The 22083-nt window shown below is 51.4% G+C and overlaps 1 protein-coding gene across 1 annotated transcript in view; it reads left to right on the top strand.

Annotated features, from left to right (window-relative positions):
- LOC102461266 (integral membrane protein DGCR2/IDD-like) overlaps positions 1–22083 on the top strand; it is a 196408-nt gene that overhangs the window by 118820 nt on the left and 55505 nt on the right. Inside the window, exon 9 of the mRNA XM_075915986.1 lies at positions 4638–4841. Within this exon, the coding sequence (XP_075772101.1) occupies positions 4638–4841 (204 nt within the window). The remainder of the gene's footprint in view (positions 1–4637; positions 4842–22083) is intronic.

The raw sequence follows: 22083 nt of genomic DNA on the forward strand, positions 1-22083 counted from the left end.
GTAGTAGAGAACACAAGGAAGATGACTGGACGTGGTTGCTGCGGTATGTACATGATTCTGGAGGGGGTACCTGAAAGGAGTTTTGTTTGCATGAAGTGCCGCCTGATCGAGCTGATGGAAGAAAAGATCCGAGGACTGGAGATGCAGGTGGAGACTCTGGTCGAGTTTAGAAGGGGGTTTGAACAGATGATGGGGCAAAGGCATGACGTGGCTGAAGGGGAAAGCTTAGATCTGCAGATGGAAGCAGGATCAAGGGCCTCAGAGGGGGGACTGCTGGGCGAAGAAAATGGACAGTGGAAGCATGTGACTCAGAGAACCAGGCAGAGGAAAAGATGGGTCAGTGAAGGAGAAATAGAGCTCAAGAACAGGTATGTGGAGCTGGAAAATGAAGAAGGGGTACAGCAGGTAGATAATGAAGATGGAAGGGTGAGGAAGAAGAGAAGAGTGGCTAGTCCCATAGATAAAGGGGAAGAGTTAATGGAGACAACAACAATAATGAGCATTAGGAGGATACAGGATGGGTTAAAGAGGATTACAAGGGAAAATAGGAATGGCAAGGACTTGCAGCCAGAGGAAGCTAGAGATAGACCAGAGAATCGCACTGTCACTAGGAAAAGGCAGGTCTATGTGATTGGGGACTCCTTACTGAGAAGAATAGACAGGCCTGTAACCAGAGCTGATCCAGAGAATAGAAGGGTGTGCTGTCTGCCAGGTACTAAGATAAGAGATGTGGAACTGAGGTTGAAGAGGATTATTAAGGGAGCAGGAAGGAATCCACTGATCATCCTTCATGTAGGAACAAATGATACGGCTAGATTCTCGCTGGAACGAATTAAGGGAGACTATGCTAGGCTGGGGAGGACGCTCAAGGAAATCGAGGCTCAGGTGATTTTTAGTGGGATTCTGCCTGTTCCTAGAGAAGGGCAACTAAGATGTGACAGGATGATGATGATCAATAGATGGCTCAGGCAGTGGTGCTATAAGGAGGGCTTTGGGATGTATGGTCACTGGGAGGCATTTACGGACAGAGGACTGTTCTCTAGAGATGGACTTCACCTAAGTAGGGAGGGAAATAGACTCTAGGATGGAGGCTGGCTCAACTGATTAAGAGAGCTTTAAACTAGGAATTTGGGGGAGACGGTTGGGAGATATCCAGGTAATCTCTACGCCAGATTTTAACACTGAGAGGGAGGAAAACGAAGTACGAAAGGATATAGCTGGAAGTAGGAGAATGTACATGAGGAACGGTAGGGTGGATACTAGTCTAATAGGTCATATTGGAGGTACAACGTCCGTGCCAAATTGGGTAAAGAATGTGAATGAGGCCAAACAGCAAAAATTAAGATGTTTGTACACCAATGCGAGGAGCCTAGGTAACAAAAAGGAGGAACTAGAGCTATTGGTCCAGGAAGTGAAACCAGATATTATAGGAATAACAGAAACATGGTGGAATACTAGGCATGACTGGAGTACAGGTATTGAAGGGTATGTGCTGTTTAGGAAAGACAGAAATAAGGGTAAAGGTGGTGGAGTCGCATTGTATATCAAAGATGAGGTAGATTGTAAAGAAATAAAAAGTGATGGAATGGAGAAGACAGAGTCTGTCTGGGCAAAAATCACATTGGGGAAGAAAACTATCAGATCCTCCCCTGGGATAGTGCTTCGGGTGTGTTATAGACCACCAGGATCCAATTTGGATATGGATAGAGACCTCTTTAATGTTTTTAATGAAGTAAATACTCATGGAAACTGCGTAATCATGGGAGATTTCAACTTTCCAGATATAGACTGGAGAACAAGTGCTAGTAATAATAATAGGGCTCAGATTTTCCTAGATGTGATAGCTGATGAATTCCTTCATCAAGTAGTTGCTGAACCAACAAGGGGGGATGCTATTTTAGATTTGGTTTTGGTGAGTAGTGAGGACCTCATAGATGAAATGGTTGTAGGGGACAACCTTGGCTCGAGTGATCATGAGCTAATTCAGTTCAAATTAAATGGAAGGATAAACAAAAATAAATCTGAGACTAGGGTTTTTGATTTCAAAGGGGCTAACTTTAATAAATTAAGGAAATTAGTTAGGGAAGTTGATTGGACTAAAGAAATTATGGATCTTAAAGTGGAGGAGGCCTGGAATTATTTTAAGTTAAAGTTGCAGAAGCTGTCAGAAGCCTGTATCCCAAGAAAAGGGAAAAAATGTATAGGCAGGTGTATTAGACCAAGCTGGATGAGCAAGCATCTCAGAGAGGTGATTAAGAAAAAGCAGAAAGCATATAAGGAGTGGAAAATGGGAGGGATCAGTAAAGAAAGCTACCTTATTGAGGTTAGAGCATGTAGGGACAAAGTGAGAGGCTAAAAGTCGGGTAGAGTTGGACCTTGCAAAGGGAATTAAAACCAATAGTAAAAGGTTTTATAGCCATATAAATAGGAAAAAAAGAAAAAAAGAAGAAGTAGGACCGCTAATTACTAAGGATGGAGTGGAGGTTAAGGATAATCTAGGAATGGCCCAATATTTAAACAAATACTTTGCTTCAGTCTTTAATGAGGCTAATGAAGAGCTTAGGGATAATTATAACATAACAAATAGGACTAAGGATGTGGAGATAGATATTACCATATCCGAGGTAAAAGCCAAACTTGAACAGCTTAATGGGAGTAAATCGGGGGGCCCAGATAATCTTCATCCAAGAATATTAAAGGAACTGGCACATGAACTTGCAAGTCCATTAGCAAAATTTTTTAATAAATCTCTAAACTCAGGGGTTGTACCATTTGACTGGAGAATTGCTAATATAGTTCCGATTTTTAAGAAAGGGAAAAAAAGCGACCTGGGTAACTGTTAGTTTGACATCTGTAGTATGTAAGATCCTGGAAAAAAATTTGAAGGAGAAAGTAGTTAGAGACATTGAGGCTAATGGCAATTGGGACAAATTACAACATGGTTTTACAAAAGGTAGATCGTGCCAAACCAACCTGATCTCCTGTTTTGAGAAAGTAACAGATTTTTTAGATAAAGGAAATGCAGTGGATCTAATCTACCTCGACTTTAGTAAGGCATTTGATACAGTACCACATGGGGAATTATTGGTTAAGTTGGAAAAGACAGGGATTAATATGAAAGTTGAAAGGTGGATAAGCAACTGGTTAAAGGGGAGACTACAGCGGGTCATATTGAAAGGTGAACTGTCGGGTTGGAGGAAGGTTACTAGCGCAGTTCCTCAGGGATCAGTTTTGGGGCCAATTTTATTTAATGTTTTTATCGCTGACCTTGGCACCAAAAGTAGAAATGTCCTGATAAAATTTGCAGATGACACAAAGTTGGGAGCTATTGCCGATTCAGAAAAGGATCGGGATATCATACAGGAAGATCTGGATGATTTTGTAAATTGGAGTGATAGCAATAGGATGAAATTTAATAGTGAGAAGTGTAAGGTTATGCATTTAGGGATTAATAACAAGAATTTTAGTTATAAGCTGGGGACACATCAGTTGGAAGTAATGGAGAAGGACCTCGGAGTCCTGGTTGATTATAGAATGACTATGAGCCGCCATTGTGACATGGCCGTGAAAAAGGCTAATACGATCTTGGGATGTATTAGGCGAGGTATTTCCAGTAGGGATAAGGAGGTGTTAGTGCCGTTATACAAGGCATTGGTGAGACCCCATTTGGAATACTATGTGCAATTCTGGTCTCCCATGTTTAAGAAGGATGAATTCAAACTGGAACAGGTACAAAGAAGGGCCACTAGGATGATCCGAGGAATGGAAAACCTGTCTTATGAAAGGGGACTCAAGGAGCTTGGCTTGTTTACCTTAACCAAAAGAAGGCTGAGGGGGGACATGATTGCACTCTTTAAATATATTAGAGGGATAAATACCAGGGAGGGAGAGGAATTATTTAAGTTTAATACCAATGTGGACACAAGAACAAATGGATATAAACTGGCTAGTAGGAAGTTTAGACTTGAGATTAGACGAAGGTTTCTAACCATTAGAGGAGTGAGGTTCTGGAACGGCCTTCCAAGGGAAGTAGTGGGGGCAAAAGATCTATTTGGTTTCAAGATTAAACTAGATGGGTTTATGAAGGGGATGGTTTGATGAGATAACATGATCTTGGTAACTAATTGACCATTCACTATCGGTGGGAAATAGGTCAATGGAGGGATGATAGGAGTTACTATAGAGAACTTTCTGGGTGTCTGGCTGATGAGTCTCGCCCACATGCTCAGGGTTTAGCTGATCACCATATTTGGGGTCGGGAAGGAATTTTCCTCCAGGGTAGATTGGCAGAGGCCCTGGAGGTTTTTTGCCTTCCTCTGTAGCATGGGGTACAGATCACAGCTGGAGGATTCTCTGCATCTTGGGGTCTTCAAAGTATTTGAAGGCTTCAATATCTGAGATATAGGTGAGAGGATTATTCTAGAAGGGGTGGGTGAGATTCTGTGGCCTGCACTGTGCAGGGGGTCAGACTAGATGATCATAATGGTCCCTTCTGACCTTAAAGTCTATGAATCTATGAGTTTGCTTAACTGTTAAGCAATTTTACATAATAGCTTGAGTTGAGCTCTGTTACTCTGGCAGAAAGAGCTACACATATGATTTCTTTTGGTGAGCGTTGATACACATTCCTGTTCCAGGCCAGACCTGTGTTGACATCAAAGACAACATTGTTGATGAAGGCTACTATTTCACTCCAAAAGGGGATGACCCCTGTTTGAGCTGTACCTGTCACAATGGGGAACCGGAGATGTGTGTGGCAGCCCTATGTGAACGGCCCCAAGGTTGTCAGCAGTATCGCAAAGACCCAAAAGAGTGCTGCAAATTTACCTGTTTAGACCCAGGTAAGTGTTTAAAACTGCATATTTTTGTCTGTGATATGAAATCTGACACTCAACTTGATGTCATCTGTCTGTGTGGAATGCTGTTTCCCCATCAATTACCACATTCCATGGAAGGTTCTAGATATTGGTGGGCACAAGCCTGCTTATTTTTGGTGCAGTTTTGAAACACAACAAAAGCCTGACTTACAGGAAAAGCAGGCTCTCATTTTGCTTGGTGCTGCAGGCAGAGAAATGTTTCCTGTGGCCCCCTGCTACATACATGTGCAGGTCAGAGGCAGCAGCTTGACTTGTTGGGTGGAATGGGGAGTACAGGTGAAGGAGAAAGTAGGGAAGTAGTGGGGATGTGTGAGGAAAGCAGGGATATGGAAGGAGGTGGACTTGGTGACTGCTGGGCAGAAACTCTGGGACCCTGAAGGAAATGCAAGGGGGCTGGGAGGATTGGAATCAGGGACCTGAATTGGGGCGGGGGGGCTCTCTGGAGATGGGTAGAGGGCCCAGACCCTAGAGTGGGGGGTGATTGTTCAGGATTCTAGTATGTTGGGGTTAGTCCTGCCTTGGGCAGGGGGCTGGACTCTATGACCTCCTGAGGTCTCTTCCAGCCCTGGGATTCTATGATCCTATGAAGGAAGGGATTAGGAGACTGGTAAGTACCCTTGGAGGGTGGTGCACACAAAATTAGGGAAAACCAAGATGTGTCTCTTCATCACAGTTACTCCCTCTCCTCTTTCCTGGTGCCTCTGACAATCTGTTCTGATGAATGACAGAGTGCCCTCCTTTCTCCCCACTTACCCCACAGGAAAAGCTTCAGTCTGGGGATGGAACCAAAAAAACTTACTGGCTATGCATGTCTAAAAGTTGCCACTGGTGTGACTGAGTAGGAGCCCATCTGTCTACTCCCTCAGGGTATGTCTACACTACCACCCTAGTTCAAATTGGGGTGGTTAATGTAGGCAACCGGAGTTGCAAATGAAGCCCGGGATTTGAATTTCCCAGGCTTCATTTGCATATTGCCGGGCGCCGCCATTTTTAAATGTCCACTAGTTTGGACTCCGTGCCCGCGGCTACACGTGGCACGAACTAGGTAGTTCGGATTAGGCTTCCTATTCCGAACTACCATTACTCCTTGCGGAACGAGGTGTACCGGTAGTTCGGAATAGGAAGCCTAATCCGAACTACCTAGTTCGTGCCGCATGTAGCCGTGCGGCACGGAGTCCGAACTAGCGGACATTTAAAAATGGCGGCGCCCGGCAATATGCAAATGAAGCCCAGGAAATTCAAATCCCGGGCTTCATTTGCAACTCCGGTTGCCTACATAGAATCATAGGACTGGAAGGGACCTCGAGAGGTCATCGAGTCCACAGGTAGGACCAAGCTCCGTCTACACCATCCCTGACAGATGTCTATCTAACCTGTTCTTAAATATCTCCAGAGAGGGAGATTCCACCACCTCCCTTGGCAATTTATTCCAATATTTGACCACCCTGACAGTTAGGAATTTTTTCCTAATGTCCAATCTAAACCTCCCTTGCTGCACTTTAAGCCCATTACTCCTTGTCCTGTCCTCAGTAACCAAGAGGAACAAATTTTCTCCTTCCTCCTTGTGACACCCTTTTAGATATTTGAAAACCGCTATCATGTCCCCCCTTAATCTTCTTTTTTCCAAACTAAACAAGCCCAGTTCATGAAGCCTGGCTTCATAGGTCATGTTCTTTAGACCTTTAATCATTCTTGTCGCTCTTCTCTGGACCCTTTCCAATTTCTCCACATCTTTCTTGAAATGTTGTGCCCAGAACTGGACACAGTACTCATTTGACATATTCTGGGTAGGCCTCAATACCTTCCTTTCACACTAGACAGTCGCTTCCCATCTTGTATGTATGGAACTGATTGTTCCTTCCTAAGTGGAGCACTTTGCATTTCTCTTTATTAAACTTCATCCTGATTACCTCTGACCATTTCTCTAACTTGCTAAGGTCATTTTGAATTATGTCCCTATCCTCCAAAGAAGTTGCAACCCCACCCAGTTTGGTATCATCTGCAAACTTAATAAGCGTACTCTCTATCCCAATATCTTCATCATTGATGAAGATATTGAACAGTACGGGTCCCAAAACAGACCCTTGCGGAACTCCACTTATTATCCCTTTCCAGCAGGATTTAGCACCGTTAACAACAACTCTCTGACTACGGTTATCCAGCCAATTATGCACCCACCTTATCGTGGCCCTATCTAAGTTATATTTGCCTAGTTTATCAATAAGAATATCATGCGAGACCGTATCAAATGCTTTACTAAAGTCTAGGTATATGACATCCACCGCTTCTCCCTTATCCACAAGGCTCGTTATCCTATCAAAGAAAGCTATCAGATTAGTTTGGCATGACTTGTTCTTCACAAACCCATGCTGGCTATTCCCTATCACTTTATTACCTTCCAAGTGTTTGCATATGATTTCCTTAATTACCTGCTCCATTATCTTCCCTGGGACAGACGTTAAACTGACCGGTCTGTAGTTTCCTGGGTTGTTCTTATTCCCCTTTTTATAGATGGGCACAATATTTGCCCTTTTCCAGTCTTCTGGAATCTCCCGTCTGCCATGATTTTTCAAAGATCATAGCTAAAGACTCAGATACCTCCTCTATCAGCTCCTTGAGTATCCTGGGATGCATTTCATCAGGACCTGGTGACTTGCTGACATCTAACTTTCCTAAGTGATTTTTAACTTGTTCTTTGTGTATCCTATCTTCTAAACTTACCCTCTCTCTGCTTGTATTCACTACGTTAGGCACACCTCCAGACTTCTCGGTGAAGACTGAAACAAAGAAGTCATTGAGCATCTCCGCCATTTCCAAGTTTCCTGTTACTGCTTCTCCCTCCTCACTGAGCAGTGGGCCTACCCTGTCCTTGGTCTTCCTCTTGCTTTTAATGTATTTATAAAAGGTCTTCTTGTTTCCCTTTATGCCTGTAGCTAGTTTGATCTCATTTTGTGCCTTTGCCTTTCTAATCTTGCCCCTGCATTCCCATGTTGCTTGCCTATATTCATCCTTTGTTATTTGTCCTAGTTTCCATTTTTTATAGGACTCCTTTTTTATTTTGAGATCATACAAGATCTCCTTGTTAAGCCAAGCTGGTCTTTTGCCATATTTTCTATCTTTCCTACACAGCGGAATTGTTTGCTTTTGGGCCCTTAACAACGTCCCTTTGAAATACTTACAACTCTCCTCAGTTGTTTTTCCCTTCAGTCTTGCTTCCCATGGGACCTTACCTACAAGTTCTCTGAGCTTATCAAAATCTGCCTTCCTGAAATCCATTACCTCAATTGTGCTGGTCTCCCTTCTACCTTTCCTTAAGATCATGAACTCTGATTATTTCATGATCACTGTCCCCCATACTGTTCAAACTAGGAACAAGAGTGTCTGTCCCCTTTTATCCATAGGTAGCCTGCAAAGCATTGATGCAGTGTTGAGCCTGTTCTGTATATTAACTGCTGTGCATAATCCCCAGGCTATATTTCCATGTGTTTTAATTGTATTTGTTGCATTGAATGTTTATGCTGTGTGTGTTTGCAGTGTTGGTTCCAGAGTATTAGAGATAAGGAACTCAGTATAGATAGGTGGTTTTTTTTAAGTCTGGAGATGAGCTCATAAGAGTTCTTTTCTTTCCATTTCTATCAGCTCTGGAGAGTTGGGGATGTTCAGTGACACCGAAAGGCCGCAGTGTCAAAACTTGTAAGGTTTTGACACAACATGGAATTAGGCTGTGGAATTCATTGCTACGGGATGTCATGGAGGGTAAAAACATAACAAACGTCAAAAAAGGGGTTATCCACCTGTGTATCCAATAACACAACTATTCGGAGTTGTTATGGAGGAGTCTTGGGTGCATCTCCTTTTCACTGGTATCTGGGTGTATAACTTATTCATTTACTTTTTATTTTTGTTGTTTACTCATGTCAAGGACTTTTTGATGTTGGTTGAATTTCTGGATAGATAGGGGTGTCAGTGGTATAAGTGTCATTCTTACCATATAGAAATAGGGTACGTCTACACTAGCCCCCTAGATCGATCTAGGGAGGCTGAGGGCGACCGAAATTGCAAATGAAGAGCAGGTTTTAAATATCCCGCGCTTGATTTGCATGTTCCCGGCCAGTCGCCATTTTAGAAATTGACTAGCCCGAAGTAACGGCCCATGTCTACACGCGGCAGTGAAACGGGATTCCAAAATAAAGCCCTAACTCGAATTAGCTGGTAAACCTCATTGCAGGAGGAATACCAGCTAATTCGAGTTAGGGCTTTATTTCGGAATCCTATTTCACTGCCGTATGTAGATGCGGGCAGTTACTTCGGGCTAGTCAATTTCTAAAATGGCGACTGGCCGGGAACATGCAAATCAAGCGCGGGATATTTAAATCCCACGCTTCATTTGCAATTTCAGTCGCCCTCATTAGGCTCCCTAGATCGATCTAGGCGGCTAGTGTAGACATACCCATATTGATACCTAGGCTGACAATGAAAATAATTTGGTGACTCGCATGCCACATGTAAATATACTCAGTCTCTCAAAACATGTAGACAGTTCTGGTGAGTGGTGGTACATACTACCACCATTGACTTGGTGGGGGTGGGAGGGATAGAATAGAGGCCCCAGCACCGTAGTTTAGATTAGGAAAGTCTGTAAATTCAGATGCTTCCGATTCCCTGTTCAGGACCATCTAGATGAGGGAATTCAAGGTCTCTGTGGGTGCGTCTACACTGTAGGGTTTAACTCGAAATAAGCTAAGCAAATTGAGCTATGTCAATGGTGTAGCTTATTTTGAAATAGGGAGCCACTGACACAGCACTTATTTTGAAATAGAGCACTCTTCCTCCAACTTCCCTTATTCCTCGTACAATGAGGGTTACAGGAGTTGGAGTAAGAAGTCCTCCAGCTTGACAGTATTTTGACACTGTTTTGAAATAGTCCGCATCTACACAGCAGGCAGTTATTTTGGAATAGCGCTAGTTATTTCGAAATAGTGTTGCAGTGTAGACATACCTTGTATTAGGTGATATAAACAAACTCTCTTTACATGGCACTGAACTTTTGGGGTAGAGGAAAGCTAACAAAAAAGAATGTGTTCCCCCTCTGAATCAAAGTGAAACCAGCACAGAAAATTGGTGAGTGTTCAATGGTTTTTAAACTGGAAGGTGGAGAACTGACCCACTGGGTCTGAGGAGCATTTGGGTCCCACTAATATCTACTAGGAACACTGATACCGCTAGATAAGCATAAAGGAGTGTCTGTATATGGTAGTAAAAGATAAGACAAATTACTACTGAAATGAAGAAGGGACAGATTGAAATCAGTGGTACACAAAATAACCCTGATGTCTGAGGAAAATGTAAACCTAATTTAAAAAAAAAAAAAAAAAAACCACACACACACAAATGTCTGCACCAATGCAAGACACTTAGAAGCAGAAATAGGTGACCTAGCAATGGAAGGGCACTCTTTCAGAATCCTTACAACACTTTTGGCAATTATAAACCAGTGGTGGTTGTTTCAGTACTGAGTGAATTGGTTGAAAATTTAGACATCTAGATCAGTAGTTCTTAGCCAGAGATGCGTGTACCCAGGGAGTTCACATAGGTCTCCCCAGGGTACATTAATTCATCTAGATATTTGCCTAGTTTTAAAACAGGCTACTTAAAAAGCATTAGCCAAGTCAATACAAACTAAAATTTCATACAATGCCTTTATACTGCTCTATATACTATACGTGAGGAAGTAAGAATTTTCAGTAATATGGTGTTATGACACTTGTGTATTTTTACATCTGATTTTGTAAGCAAATAATTAAGTGAGGTGAAACTTGGTTGCATGCCAGACAGACTCCTGAAAGGGGTACAGTAGTCTGGAAAGGTTGAGAGCCCCTGATCTAGATGAAAATGTGTTGTGGTAAATGAGCATGATTTCTATAAAGGAAAATAATCTTCAGTCAAGAACTCTGAGCATGCCATCTAGGGCAGGGGTCAGCAACCCCCAGCACGCATGCTGCTTGAATCGGGTCCCCCCCCCCCGACATGCGGGGCAGGAGCTCAGCCTCGGCCCTCCCCCCATGCAGCAGGGAGCTTGTGATGCAGCTCCAGTCTCAGCCATGCAGTTATAGGCTGGAGCAAGAGCTCCAGCTTCCTGCTGGGGTGGGAGGCAGGAGAGGTATGCATCCTTGGTGCTGTCCCTGCCTGGTCTGGGCATGCAGCTCCTGGGAGCTAAGGGGTTACCGCCCCCCCCCCCCCACACACACACACAGAGGTTCTGCTTCCTGCTTCAGGAGGGGGCGGGGCCGGGCTTGCTCTGCAGAGCCCAGGCTAGGGTTGCCAGGTGTCCGGTATTCACCCGGAGAGTCCGGTATTTTCGGCTCCTGTCCGGTAAAAAGTTCAGAGAATACCAGACACCTAAAATGTCCAGTATTTTCTGAATTTTTCCCCGGCCAGGAGGCAAAAATGCCGGACATCTGGCAACCCTACAAATACTCAGCGCCCGGCCTCCCCCAAGCCCCACCCCGGCTCCCAACACCCCCAGCTCCCTGACCACAGCCCCCATGCTTACCTGGTTCCTCAAGGCTGCTGGCACAAAATGGCTGCCAGCCAAAAGACAGGGGAAGCAATGCTTTCCCCTGGGTCTTAGTGCTCAACTTCTCCCATGTTCCTATCCCTGCACTCTCTTAAAGGGGACATGCTGTTTTAATGCTGTTTTATTTAAAAAAAATTTTGGGGCTTATTTGGAGTCCTTTTTTTTGTTCCCCCCCCTCCTTTTTTCTCCAACAGAATTTTTTCCCATTTTGGGGGGGGGGGGGGGCATGTTCGGTATTTTTGTTTCGACCATCTGGCAACCCTAGCCCAGGCTGGGTGGCTGGTCACATGTGGTGCGCCGCAGTGTGCAGGGAGCCCCTTCCCCAGCATCCCACTGTGCCTAGCTGGGCTGGAGCCAGCCCTGGGCAGCCCCCAGCTCTGCCTGTCCCAGCCCTGGAGCCACAGCCTGCAGGCAAAGGGCTGGGCCAGACAGGGAAGAGACTCTGTCCCTGCCCCCCTCCCTCCTCTTCCCAGAGCTGCTGCCCTGCCAGTGAGTGCACTGGGATGTGGGGGCAGGAAGGTGGGTGAAGGCGGATGCAGGGGCAGGAGTTGCACTGAGGGGCATGGGATGATGGGGGGGGAGGGAGATCATGTAGCTGAGGGAAAATGTGAGAAGGGGTACAATTTTACCTTGCAGAAGCTGTACTTTCCTTTACTCCCCACTTCTTTGCCTCCCTCTCCAGCTAGCTATTTTGCTGCATTCTCACCCTCTCACCTGTTCTGCGTTACACCCCCAACCCCCTCCCACCCCCATACTCCCTGTCATACCCCCACCCTCTCCTACCACCAAACTCCCTTCCAGACCCTGCCCTCCTCCCCCCATCCTGCACCCCTCCTCCCACTCACTGGCAGCCCTGTCCCGCACATTGAACCCTTCATTTTTGTCCCCACCCCAGAGCCTAAAGGGGTCCACAAAATCCACTAACTCTGGAACCCCAGAAAAGTAAATCTGGCCTATTGGGCAACCCTGAACCTCAGTCCTCCCTGTCCCTTCCCCTCACCCCGTGGGGCTGGAGCACCAGAGGAGTGAGGTGTCTCAGTTGGGGGCCACCTCAGTGAGGGTTGGGGGTTTGGGAGGAGTTCTTTTGCTTCTCACTTGTGTGGTGCCCAATTGATTTTTTTCTGTGGGTCAGTGACCCCTGACCCCAAAAAAGGTTCCCCACCCCTGCCATAAGGAAAGAAAACATTGAAACCGTTTGTGTTGGACATAATGTCTTCTGCAGTTTGATTAAACCCATGGTCCCCAACACGGTGCCCACGGGTGCCATGGCGCCCGCGGGGGCATTTCCATGCGCCCACCAGGTGCTCGGGGCTGGCCTGGCACCGGGCGCATGGCGGAGGGAGCGCCGGCCCCGGGCGCGCGGCGCATGGCGGGGCGAGCGCCGGCGCATGGCGGGGCGAGCGCCGGCCCTGGGCGCGCGGCGCTGGCAGGGGGGGCCGCCCCCAGGGCGCGCGGCTATGGGGGGGCCGCCCCCAGGGCGCAAGTGTCCCTGCCCCCTGGCGTCCGGCGGGCGAACTGCCACACCCCCTGGCGCCCGACAACCTTGAAAGGTTGGGGACCACTGGATTAAACTAACATAAGAGTTAAAACATTTATTCTGGTTAATTTAAATTAAACAGTTTTCCCCAGCTGCAGCACTAGCAAAATTGCTCCGGCATAATTATGTAATTAACGGTGACTTTCCATTAGCAACTGGTAGTCTGCAGAAAGGCTTGCATTAACACAAGAGGTCCATGGGGTATGTGGTGGAGAGCCCCCCCCCCGGAGAGCAGCATGGCCCAGGGCACGAGGGATAAATCTTGGCACCCCACTTCAGAAAGATTGCTGACCCCAATCTAGGGGATAAAAGGGAATTAGTAAACTATAAAGAGAGAAACTCTTGCTTCAAGATGGCAAGCAGCTCCTCTAGATTAGGGGAATAAAACTTTCATATTTGTACATTTCAGAAATTCTCAAACTTTCCACTGAAGCATCTAAGTACCAGCTACTCTAGACACTGAATGCTGGACCAGATCATGCCCCCCCAGCTTTTTGTGCTTAGGGAAGGAAGGGCTACGGTTCTCTTGGTATTAAGCTACAGCAGACTACGTGTGGGTACAAATACTGTGCATTGTGAATTTTACAGGATGGTCCAGGAGAAATTAATCTAGGTTTTCTTGCTTGTTGTAAGCCAGTTAGGCCTCCGGGTCAGTGGGTGGCCACTCCACCCCACTACTGTGGTCCCTTAAAGCAAACCCCCAAGTCACCAGTCCAGTGAGCCCAGCCTTGTTTACTGGTCGCCCACCTGGAACGAGTCAGTTGAGAAGCCCTGTCCCTAGGGCAGGGCAAGGCAGTGGACACCACAGTTCTAAATGAGAATTCAGTGTCCCCGATCTTGTCTCAGGCAGGGGCAAAAAAAATACACAGTAATGGGTCCTGGCTCAGGGCAGGGCAGCAAACAAACAGTTAGGGGCCCTGGCCTTGGTTCAGGCAGGGCAGCAAACATCCACAGCTAGTATAGAAGCCCAGCCTTGGTTCAGGGTGGACCAGCAAACACAGTCAGTGTAAGTGTCCAGTAGCCCCAGCCTTATTTCAGGCAGGCCAACCATGAGCAGTAGCAAAAGGTTTGGGTCTCCTTGTTCAGAAGGGGTGCAGGTTGCTCACCTGCTGTAGCAGAGATGGGGAGACTGGCACCCACTAGGTGGGTGGCAGGGGCAGGGGGGCAGAACGCAGGCCCGCCCACTCCACTGCACCCTGGCCCAGGAAGCAGCAATACAGCCTGCTGCTGGGTCAGTGCGGACTCCAGCCCAAAACAGGCTGACCCGGGTGTTTAACTGTCAGTATTGCTCCCTGGGCCACTTCCTCTCCCCCTCTGCACATACCTGGGCTTCCAACCAGTCACTTGGGGAGTTAGGGGGGCTCACATCCAGCTGGGCTCCAGATGGTCCAGACCAGTCCTCAGCTGCTTGCAGGTCCAGCAACCCTAACCGGTCCTCAGAGTCAGGCATGGCGGAGGGTTCAGTCTAGTCCTCTGGCCCTTGCAGGCCCAGCAGTTCTAGCCAGGCTCTGGGTGTAGGCTGGTGCAGGTGTACAGGCTGATCGTCTGGGTCAAGTACAGCTAGAGATTGTGGAAGAAAACAAGCCTTCACTCTGCATTTGTGAGCAACAAGTAGTCAGAGACAGTTTATTCGAGCAATATTGCAAGGGAAGAAGCTGCTGCTAGGCAGATCGTCAAATACAAAACAATTAGAAGCCTATATATATATATATACACACACACACACACACACACACTGTCCATTATATAGAATAACAATAAACAAGTATTCCCCTTCCCATAACAATTCCCTTCAGACACCACCTTATCTCAAGGTCTTCACTAGAGTCAGTATTCTATCCTTATCTCAAGCACAAAAGAGAGGCAAGAGGCAAAAAACAGCAGCTCTTGCATTGTTAGGTCTCAGAGTTAGCATGAGTTAGGCTAACCAAACTTGAAATGGCTGCATACAAATCCCTTTGCTTCCACAAGATGTTGGCACATCTTTAAGCGCTGGGCAGCACCAGGGTTCAGGTCTGCCTTCCAGGTCAAGCCAGCCCAGGTCAGTTCTCAATCTCCCATGCAGAGAACACTGAGCAGCTATCTAGTCCCTCCAGAAGCTAAATCCAGACTGAATTCTCAGGCTGGGGTTTTATAGCTCTGGCCCCGCCTCCTGGTTTCCTGTCAGGTGGCTGGGCAGGGTCAGGCTTGGCCCAAAATGGCTCCTGGAAGGGTTCCTCCCCCTCTGAGTCACTGGGTGGTCCTCAGAGCCTAGCTCCAGAGAAAGAGGAGCAGGGTGTGGCTGCTGCTCCTCTCCTCTCTTCCAGAGCACCCTTCTCTTCCTCTCTCCCCTGCCCGGCCTGCCTCCTGCTCCTGCTGCTGGGAGCCCTCCCTGGCCAGCTCTCTCCTGCAGCTGCCTGCCTGCCGTTGCTGGGCCTTTCCCTCCCTGGACTGCTTCTGCCACCACCCACATCTTGCTGCTGTCGGGGGGGGGCAACTTCCCGACTGCCGGTTTGGGCTCCGCCAATGCCATGGCCGACACCCCCCCCAACTTGGGAGAGCCTTCCACCTCGGCCGGCAAGAAGGGCCAGGGGAAGAAGAAGGGCAAAGGCCCATCCCGCAAGGCCAAACCTCCAGTGGCTGAGGCTGCCCTGCCCGCTGCGACCCCGCCATCCGCTGCAACCCCTCCTTCCCCTGCTGTTCCCCCCACCAGCTGTGGGGGTGATCCACCCACAGCCCCCAGAGCGTGCGCCCAGGTGGCCGCTGCCGCCCCCCCCCACGTGCGTGCTGCTGTGTCATCTGCCCCGACCGCTGCCTCCAGCTCCATTCCGAGTGTCTGGGGCCCCTTCCCCACACTGACGAGGAGGCATGGTGTCCGCTGCCTCCTGGTTGCCGCCTCGCCCCACGTTGAAACATACGTGCGGGCGTTGGCGAGGGTGGTGGAGGGCTCGGCCGTGGTGGCGGCCTCCAAAATGTACGGGAAGGCGGTGTTCTTCCTTGCCTCGGAGGCCGCTGCCCAGGAGATGGTGGAGAGGGGCCTGGCGGTGGGGGGCGTGCACGTGCCCCTCGAACCTCTGGAGGACCTGGGCGTATGGGTGGTCCTCACCTCCGTCCCGCCCTTCCTCCCTAATGTTGCCCTGTTGCCCTCCCTCTCCACCCTGGGGAGGCCAATTTCTACCATCAGCCCTCTCCCGCTGGGCTGTAAGGACCCTGCCCTCCGCCACGTCTTGTCCTTCCATCGCAGGTACAGCTGCAAATGCCACTGGTGGCGTATGGCGGGGTGGTGCTAGAGGGGTCCTTCATGGTGCCTGTAACAGTTTCTTGCCACCCTGTGTCCCTGTTTGTACCCCTCACCCTACAGTCCCGTGTTTTAACCCGCGCAAGTGCCTTTACAGTCTTCATAGCTTTCCTCAGTTTTCCCCTGTGGTCAGTGTGGAAGAAAACAAAGTCCTCACTTTGCGTTTGGTAAGCAACAAGTCAGAAACAGTTTATTTTTCAAGCAATTGCAAGGGAAGACTGCAGTCAGATGGGGGGGAGGTGCCCCCTGTTCCTTAGACAGATCTTCAAAATACAAGCAATGAAAGACAAGTATATATACTTTCCTGTTACATACAACAACAGCTAACGGTTATCTCTCTCTGCCCACACAATTCCCTTGAGATGCTACCTTATCTCAAGGTCCCCGTTAGAGTCAGTATTCCATCTTTATCTTTGAGAGAGAAGCGAAGACAGCGTCTCTCGCCAAGTTCTCGCGTTGTTAGGCCCCAGGGTTAGCCTGAGTCCTGCTCTATTGCTAATAAACCGGGAGATGGCTGTACACAAATTCCCTTTTTCCTTTCCCTGCTTCTGCATCAGTCTACCCCATTCGGGGAACCAACTGGCAATGCCATCTATGGCGATGGGGAGAGGGGGGTCCGGGCCCGCCCTCACTCATGGATCGCAGCCCAGGGCTCTAAGGACGCAGACCTATCTGGGTCCGGTCCAGCTGGTGGGGCTTTCCGCCAAAACACAGCAGCCCGTGGGCATTCCAACTGCCCTACCCTGGGCTCCTTCCTCTCCCTGGGTATGTTTACACTGCCACCCTAGTTCGAACTAGGGTGGCTAATGTAGGCATTCGAAGTTGCAAATGAAGCCCGGGATTTAGAACGAGGTGTACCAGTAGTTCGAATTAGAAAGCCTAATTTGAACTACCTACTCCGTGCCACGTGTAGCCGCGGGCACGGAGTCCACGCTAACAGGGATTTAAAAAAGGCGGCGCCCGGCAAGATGCAAATGAAGCCCAGGATATTTAAATCCCGGGCTTCATTTGCAACTTCGAATGCCTACATTAGCCTCCCTAGTTCAAACTAGGGTGGCAGTGTAGACATACCCCCCCTTACCTAATGTTCAGGCCTCTTGTGCCCCGTCTTTCTCTCCGCGCCTGCCTGCTTTCTCGCCTCCTTTTTGAATCACCCGTGTTTGGGCTTGGCTTCTTGCCTCACCCCCGGCTGACGCCTTCCTCCCAAGTCTTTCCTCCAGACCCCGCCTCCTTCCTGCACGTCCCGCTTCCCACATCCCCTTACGTCCCTTCCCTGCTTTGCCGAGCTGCTGCCGGTGAATGTAATGCGTGGGGGACGTGGCGTCATGTGACGCTCGGACGTCCTCCCCCCAGCTGTTTGGCGGCGTCTGAGCACGCCGCGCATGCACTCACCCCAGTTCGCCGTCGCCCGTATAGGGCAGGCGCGGGGAGCTTTAAAGTGCGGGGTCGTGGCACCCTGTCACAGTGCCCTACCAGGGGGCCCTCTACCGGGTCCACTACTCCACGGGGGAGACCCGGTGCTTCCTCTGCCGGTGACAGGGCACATTTGGAGGGGCTGCCCCCTGGCCCGGTCGGAGGAGGCATCTGGACCCCCCGGGGCCCGAGAGGGTGCCAGCCCCAACACCGCCGGCCCCCCTGGTAGTCCAGCCTCCGTGGCGGCCTCTCCTCTGACCAACGGCTCTGCTCGGGCTCCGGAGGTGCCCCTCCCCCCCAGCATGGCCAAGCGAGGAGGCGAACCCCGCCTCCATAAATTCCAACTTAGCAGTGCCCGAGAAGGAGACGGTGGCACGGTCGCTGCCTGGCGAGGGCTCAGCTCAGGGGGAGGTTTCCCTACCCCCCCTCTCCCTCCCTTGCCTCCCCGATCCCCTAGAAAACCATCTGTGCCCCCTGGCCTTGCCCCTGCTGACCAGCCCTCCGCCTTGGAGGGCTGGAAGCTCGTCCGGGGGAAGCACTGAGCCCGCGGTTTGCGGGCTCAATCTCCCCCCTCCAACGAGGAGGGTTGGAAGGCTCCCCTCTGAAAAATACCAAGGGGGGCCAGCGCTGTCAAGATCGCCCTTGATGAGCGCCAGCAGGAGGTGCCCACCGAGGAAGCCGTGACAGCGAGGGGGGATGGCGCTGTCCCCCATGTGGAGCCCATTCCTGAGGAGGCCTCGGGTGGAGCTCCCCCGGCCCCTGTACCATCTGTGCCACCCGTCATCACTGCCAAGGTAATTGTTGCCTCGACGGCCGGCAGGGAGAACTCTGGGGCCATGGGGATGGAGATCAGCTCCATCTTGGAGGAGATTGAGGCCCTGGGTCTGACCCTGCTCGCTCAGTGGGAGGACAACCCCCTGCCAACGGGCCTTGGTCTGGGCAGCGACTCTGCTGCTCCGTTCCCTCCTCCCCCGTCCCCTGTGCCCCAGGTGGCCGATCCCATCCTCACTCTCGGGGTGCCCCTGGTGTTGCCCATCGGCCCAGCCAACTCAGGCGCTGCATCTTAGGCCGCCAAGCCCTCAGGGGCAACGGCTGGTGCCGAGCAGACGGGCCCCAGGCTTGAGGGTGCCTCCTCCTCCACCCTTGAGGCGGGGTGACCGCCTTCCCTCCCTCTTGGGGGCCCAGCAAACAACACTCTAGCTGACGTCATGGCTGCAGGGATACGCTCTGCCCAGCCACCTGCGCCCGGCGTCGGTGCAGGACCCCTCCCCACCTCTGCCCCTCCAGTCCCCAACCCTGTTCGGGAGGTGCCGCAGCCTGGTGGCCTAGACCTGGGGGACCTTCCCTTAGCCCCTGTCCAAATCTCCGGTCCCCCTCCCTGTCCCGACCCTCCCGTCATCCCCTTTCATGCCCTTGGTCCCGATCCCATCCCTTTGTATGAACCCGTATCCAGCCCCGAATCCAGTCCCGTTCCAAGCCCGTCTCCCACCATCACCCTCGTCTCCACCTCCACTTCTGACCTGTCATCCAGGCCCGATCCTACCCCCCTCCCGTCCCTACCGCGATGACCGCTCCCCCTCCACCATCTCCCCATCCCCCTGTTATTGCCACCCCTGTGGGGGCCGTCGCATTCCCTCTAGCTGCAGGTGGCCCTCAGGGAGTGGTATTCGTGTCCCCAGTCCATTAGGGGCTGCCTTGTTCCCTCTGCCGCCCCCTCCCTTGCTGGGGTGGGGGACGGGCAGCACAGCGCCATCGTTCCTTGCGCTGTGCCAGGGATTGGATCCCTGTTTGCCCGTCTCCGTGGCCTGCGAGGTCCATTCAGGGGCCCAGATGGAGGAAAAGCCTGGTGCCCCCTCGGCGCTGGGGGCCGAGCTCCGCCTGGGAAAGTTGGAGCTAGCTCTTCAGTGCTCGGGGGGACGTTCACTTAATCCTTCAGGCCACACGAGCCCTCTTGCAGGAGGGAAGAGAGACCAAGAGGCAGGACATCGTGGCCTACCGCCAGACCTGCAAATTTTGTGACGCTTTCCTGACCTTTGGTTCGGGGAGTGGCCTGTTGCGTGGCCTGTGGGAGGCCAACAATTACCCTGCCCGCGAGGATCCACCCCAGCCCTCACAATGAAATATTCCACCATTGCGACATTAAACGCCCGGGGCTGTAGGGCGGGTCTCCTCAGGAGCCGGGTGCTCTCCTTCCTTCGGCGGGGGGGAGGTACTCGGTGGTTTTCCTGCAGGAGACCCACACGACTCCAGCCATTGAGGCTGGCTGGCGGCTGGAGTGGGGGGACGGGGTGTTTTTCAGCTACCTCAGTGCTCGCTTGGCTGGGATGGTCACCCTGTTCTCCCCTGCCTTACGGCCCGAGGTGCTGGGTGTTGCTGAGGTCATTCCGGGCCGCCTGCTGCACGTCCGGGCCTGCGTGGAGGGGCTGATGTTGAACTTGGTCAACATCTACGCCATGAACATGGGCCGGGACCGGGTCACCTTTTATCGGCGGGTGGCCACCTTCCTCGGCACCCTGGATCCTTGCGAATGTCTGGTCTTGGGCGGGGACTTCAACACCACCCTCAAGGACCGGGACCGTACAGGAGTTAAGAACTGCCAGGCCGAGGCAGGCGTCCTCAGGGAGATTGTGGACCATCACTCCCTGGTGGACGTCTGGCGTGACCAACATCTGGACGACAATACCACCTTCACCTACGTCCAGGTGGGGGGACGATCGGTCGAGCCACTCCCGGTTGGATCGCATTTACCTTTCCAGATTCCATCTGGCACGAGCCCACTCCTCCAGCGTGCAGCTGGCCCCATTCATGGATCACCATTTGATGGCTGTGAAATCCCCTCTCAGTGTGGAGAGGCTGGGGCCGGCCTATTGCCACTTCAATAATAGCCTGCTGGAGGACGTGGGCTTCGTGACGTCCTTCCGGGAGTTCTGGCTGGCTTGGCGGGGGCAGCGTCCCGCCTTTCCCTTGGCGCAGAGATGGTGAGACATGGGGAAGGTGTGCGCCCAGCTCTTCTGCCGTGACTACTCCCGGGGTGCCAGCCGGCAGAAGGATGTGGCGATAGAGCAGCTGGAGCAGGCTGTCTTGAAGCCTGGTATCCAACCCCGAGGATCCACCCCTACACGAGGCGTACTGGGAGAAGCAGGAGGAACTCCGGGCCCTTGACAACCTTCGGGCCCGGGTAGACTTTGTTCGATCCCGCATCCATCTCCTCTGGGAGATGGATCACGGCTCCCTCTTCTATGCCCTGGAGAAAAAGAGGGGGGTCTGTTACGGTGTAGGTTCCCCTCAGGCTTACACCCACATCATCATCGGGGTCCTATTAGCGCTCCACCCCCAACACCCAAGTGTTCCCCGATTCCTGAATGAGTCTTTGTCTCGGTTAACCTTTGCCTTACATTCGACAACTGGGGCTTATTGGCCTAGACGGGCCATTCTGCTAGCCCCGTGCACTGGCAGAGTGGAAGAGGGACCTGGTCCCGCCCTCTCTCCAGGTCCCGACCCAGGACCCTAAAGGCAGGGGACAGGCTCCACTGCCTGGTTGGTGGGGTTGTTCCCCGGAACTCACCAACCCTCGGGAGGAATTCGGTGATTTCCTTACCCCATCCTGGGTCACTTCCTTCCCTCCACCTGGTTTCTTCTATGGTCCACCGCCCAACCATCGGGTGTTGGTCCTCAACTCTCCTCGTGGCTCCTCGGGCTTCTTGGCATGCAGCCGACTCTCGACCATGCTCCCCCTGCGGTCCTCTGTCTCCCTTCCTCTCTCCCTTCTCTGCGGCCCCAGGCCGCCATTTGCATTGGCGCATCGGCGCTGTCACATCTGGCGTGATGTGACCCCGCCCCCGACGCACGGTGCGTTGTGCCAGCCCCCTGCGCTTCCTCTCCCGTGACCGCAAGGGCGGCTGCGGAGCAGGCCACGCAGGACAGCTGCGTCGTGGCGTGCTCGGTGGCCAACGCTTCCGCCGGCCCCTGGGGAGTACAGGGCTTCATGGACTCAGTAGCTGCTGAGCCCCATGCCCCATCACAGGGTCTAAAAGGCACATTACCTGCCTCCTGGCAGAGGACGGCACCCCCCTCACGAATCCGGAGGAGATGCGTGGAAGGGCCAGGGCCTTCTATGCCAGTTTGTTCTCCACGGATCCGACCGAAGCCGATGCCTGCAGGGTGCTCTGGACCGAGCTCCCGATGGTCAGCGCGGGTGACCAAGATGGGCTGGAGCTGCCTCTCACTCTGGCCGAGTTCTCGGAAGCCCTTCGTCTCATGCCCACCAATAAAACCCCAGGCATGGACGGGCTGACCGTGGAGTTCTACTGCATGTTCTGGAGCGTCCTCAGCCCAGACATCGTCACCATGTGGGCCGAGTCCTTGGAGAGCGGGGTCCTCCCTCTGTTGTGCAGGCGAGCCA

This window comes from Pelodiscus sinensis, unplaced genomic scaffold (assembly GCF_049634645.1).
Source record: "Pelodiscus sinensis isolate JC-2024 unplaced genomic scaffold, ASM4963464v1 ctg57, whole genome shotgun sequence".
In the NCBI taxonomy this organism is placed as follows: Eukaryota; Metazoa; Chordata; order Testudines; family Trionychidae; genus Pelodiscus; species Pelodiscus sinensis.